At 38.1% G+C, this 2,987-nt stretch overlaps 1 protein-coding gene across 1 annotated transcript; it reads left to right on the top strand.

The window, feature by feature from the left end:
* Positions 1-297: 297 nt before the first annotated feature.
* Positions 298-2,277, top strand: LOC110444414 (the record flags this gene model as incomplete). The annotated part of the gene is made up of 3 exons (XM_021488794.1): positions 298-467; positions 1,237-1,415; positions 2,242-2,277. Coding segments are annotated over 3 exons (385 nt in total), but the record flags the coding sequence as incomplete, so codon positions are not given.
* Between the last annotated feature and the right edge of the window lie 710 nt (positions 2,278-2,987).

Genomic DNA, 2,987 nt, shown 5'->3' with positions numbered 1-2,987 from the left:
TCCAACCACCAGAATAAGCTCAGAAACCATGAAAATGCGTTTTGGATTTCAGATTTTAAATCTGGGTAAAGTTTTATCCAGGAGTATTCTAACAAGGGAGATAACCTATATATTTGCTACCATTTATCATTTTAATTTGTTTTCTCCTATTTTTTTATTTTTTTAAATGCAACGGAAAATACAGTCTGTTCCATATGTGCATATGTTTATAAACATGTAAAATTGATACTTATTGAAAACAATTAAATTTCCGTTGAAATGAAATAAGATGTTGAACAATCTGTAATCTGGTTTCAGGTGAAAGTTGGTATGTATGACAGAAATGGGAAGGAGATTGTAAACATTGTGTTCAATAACAGTTGGTCAGACAGCATGACCTCTTGGTTTACTGCCGATAACATCGTCCAGCAAGGTCAGCGCTACACCGACCTTTCTCCTCAGCTAATCACTAATTGTAGTGCTGAAGGGTAAGTCTTTGACATACAACTCATTTAAAGTATCCTGTCCCACTGTAGCTAAAACACTGTAGATACAGAACAACCGTGTTCATTTCATTTCAAAATATTTTATTAAATCAGTCTGCTTTAATGGGAATTTGGGGGCAACAAGCAAAGTCTATACATGCCCTTTCCCTGATCCTGTTTTACTGCCACCGTTTGTCCAGGGAAATTTTGGCGTCATAACGGGGTTTGGCGATAAATTGAGGTACAACTCCTTTAAACTACACCTCATTTAATGATCCCTGTCCCACTGTTGGTACAGAACAACCTTGACTCTATTCCTGTGATATTTCTACCGTATTTGACGTAATAAGCACACCAGACACTTGAATTTTTTTGCTGAAGGGGGCGCTTATTAAGGTAACAAACATAAGTTGCTACATTTGCTGGTATTGTGACATAACAGATGGGCATGTTTCTAGCGATAATTCCCAAAATTGTTCATTCTTTTGCTGAAACACTGGAAAACAGCCAGTCTTGACATAAAGTGTGTAGCACCATGTTTCGCTATCTAGAAAGGGTCAGAAAAGTAGGTCGCATGTGTTTGGGAAAGGGGCCTTGATTCAATAAGTGCCCAAAAAGGGAAAGGCATTGTAAGGGTAGGGGTGCTAATAACAGCAAATATGGTATTGTTCCTGTTTCTATCCAATCTTTATTTAGCCAGTTAGAAGATTCCCTTGTAATGAGTTTATTTTACACCACTGGATACTAAATGAGTTCTACGTTTGAATTTTAGAGAATCAGGTAAAGGTCATCGCTTCCTGATCACATCAAACTCCTCCCCAGGATGTGAAACCATTAGGGGGTGGATGGTTGTCGTAGATAAGGGTCGTACCGGCCAGTGTCACTGGGACTACGGGCGCGAAACACCATTCTTCCTGTACTCTCAAAACACGACAAGTACAACCTTGTTGGGTAAGTATTTGATAAGATAAGGTGTACTAACAGAAGTGGAATCAAAGGCTGGTCTCCTGGCCCATGGCCACTGGTTTTCTGGGTGGACCATTAGGTTTTTTCACAAGCTATCCCGCCGGGCGAGTAGATATTTTGTAAATTTATTTAAAATTTCAGCAGATTTAAAAACTTCATTTGAGCCCAGAATGCACCACACAGCTTCTTTCAAACTTTTCTGAGGGCATGCCATGTATCAAGTGCCTCAGGCACTCGCTTGGGCATCCGGCTCTCTTTTTCTGGACCAGTGTACTTTAAACAGAACCAGTGAATCTTTACTTCACCTGGACCTTTGGGCCATTAACCCTTTTGTATAAATTCCACCCCTGTAATAACCTGTGAAGTTCCTGTTTATGATTATAAAGTACTTGCTAAGGAGTACAGTATTTGTACATGTATTTGTCTTGGAGTAAAGTAGCTGCCTAGGGGTAATTACCGGCAAAATTTCGCCCCCTTTAATAATTTCAAATTTGTTGTGACAGCTAGCGTACACAACATATACCATTTATAGTAAATACACAAGAAGGGCAAAATTAATGTTGAGCGAATATGGATTTTACCTGTGAATGGCAAATAATTGATTTGGCAAAAGGTTCCTGGTTTTCAGGAGAACGAGTGTCTCAGATTATAGTCCCTGTTGATAAAACAATTGTGTTGTGCTGTCAAAGAAAAACAAAATATTGTTATCATACAAAAGTACACAGTTGCTATGGAAACAGCCAATGAATTTCCTAGATTTCATTATCTAAATAAATGTTTATATAGATCAAAACTTTTATTTCTGTTGCAGAAATGGTCTCTGCCAGTGTCTTTGTTATTTTTGTGGGTAAGTAAATTATCATTTTTAATTATAAGTTGTAATTTCCAGAAACAAAAATCAGAAACAAAAATGAATGAGATATTTGTGTATTTAGTAACATTTTTATAAAAATCTTTGTCATTTCCGCTTCTCAGGACACACAAACTTGTACAGTTTTGTAGGGATAGAGCCAAAGACTATCAAATTGATGTGTGATGTACACACCGATAGTTACAGTAGACATACGGTAAATCTCCAAAATTTAACTCAATCCGAGGATAAAACCAATGACATATTTTGGCACCTGAATAACTCGGGTGACCTATTTGGATTGTTTTTTTGTTTTTTTGTCCATCATCAGCCGTTAACCATCATATTTTCGGTTTTTGCTTTGAAACCCCTCCAGCAGATTTTAACGAAGTTTGGGGGTAATCATCAGCCTGTTGTAGGATTATCAAACATGTACTGAAAAGTAGTGGCTGACTCCCTCGGGCCGAGATGTGGGGGCGGGGCCATAATGGGTCACAGAGTGCAAAAACATCTCCTCTGAAAGTCGCTGTTGGATCAAGACCAAATTGTTTTGAAATCATTCTTTGCTCACTAAGCCCTTTATATAGGGACACAAGTTTCAGGTGAATGTTGAGGCCCATGGTCCTCTTGTTTGGATAAACAGTAGATTCAGCAACGTTGAGGGGTTGTGAAATTTTCACAATCATTATCTAATTAGGGGATAGTAC

The sequence above is a fragment of the Mizuhopecten yessoensis genome, unplaced genomic scaffold (assembly GCF_002113885.1).
Source record: "Mizuhopecten yessoensis strain PY_sf001 unplaced genomic scaffold, ASM211388v2 hete_36118768, whole genome shotgun sequence".
Taxonomy (NCBI): domain Eukaryota; kingdom Metazoa; phylum Mollusca; class Bivalvia; order Pectinida; family Pectinidae; genus Mizuhopecten; species Mizuhopecten yessoensis.
The sequence above is the reverse complement of the archived record's forward strand: the minus strand, read 5'-3'. Positions and strand labels throughout refer to the sequence as shown.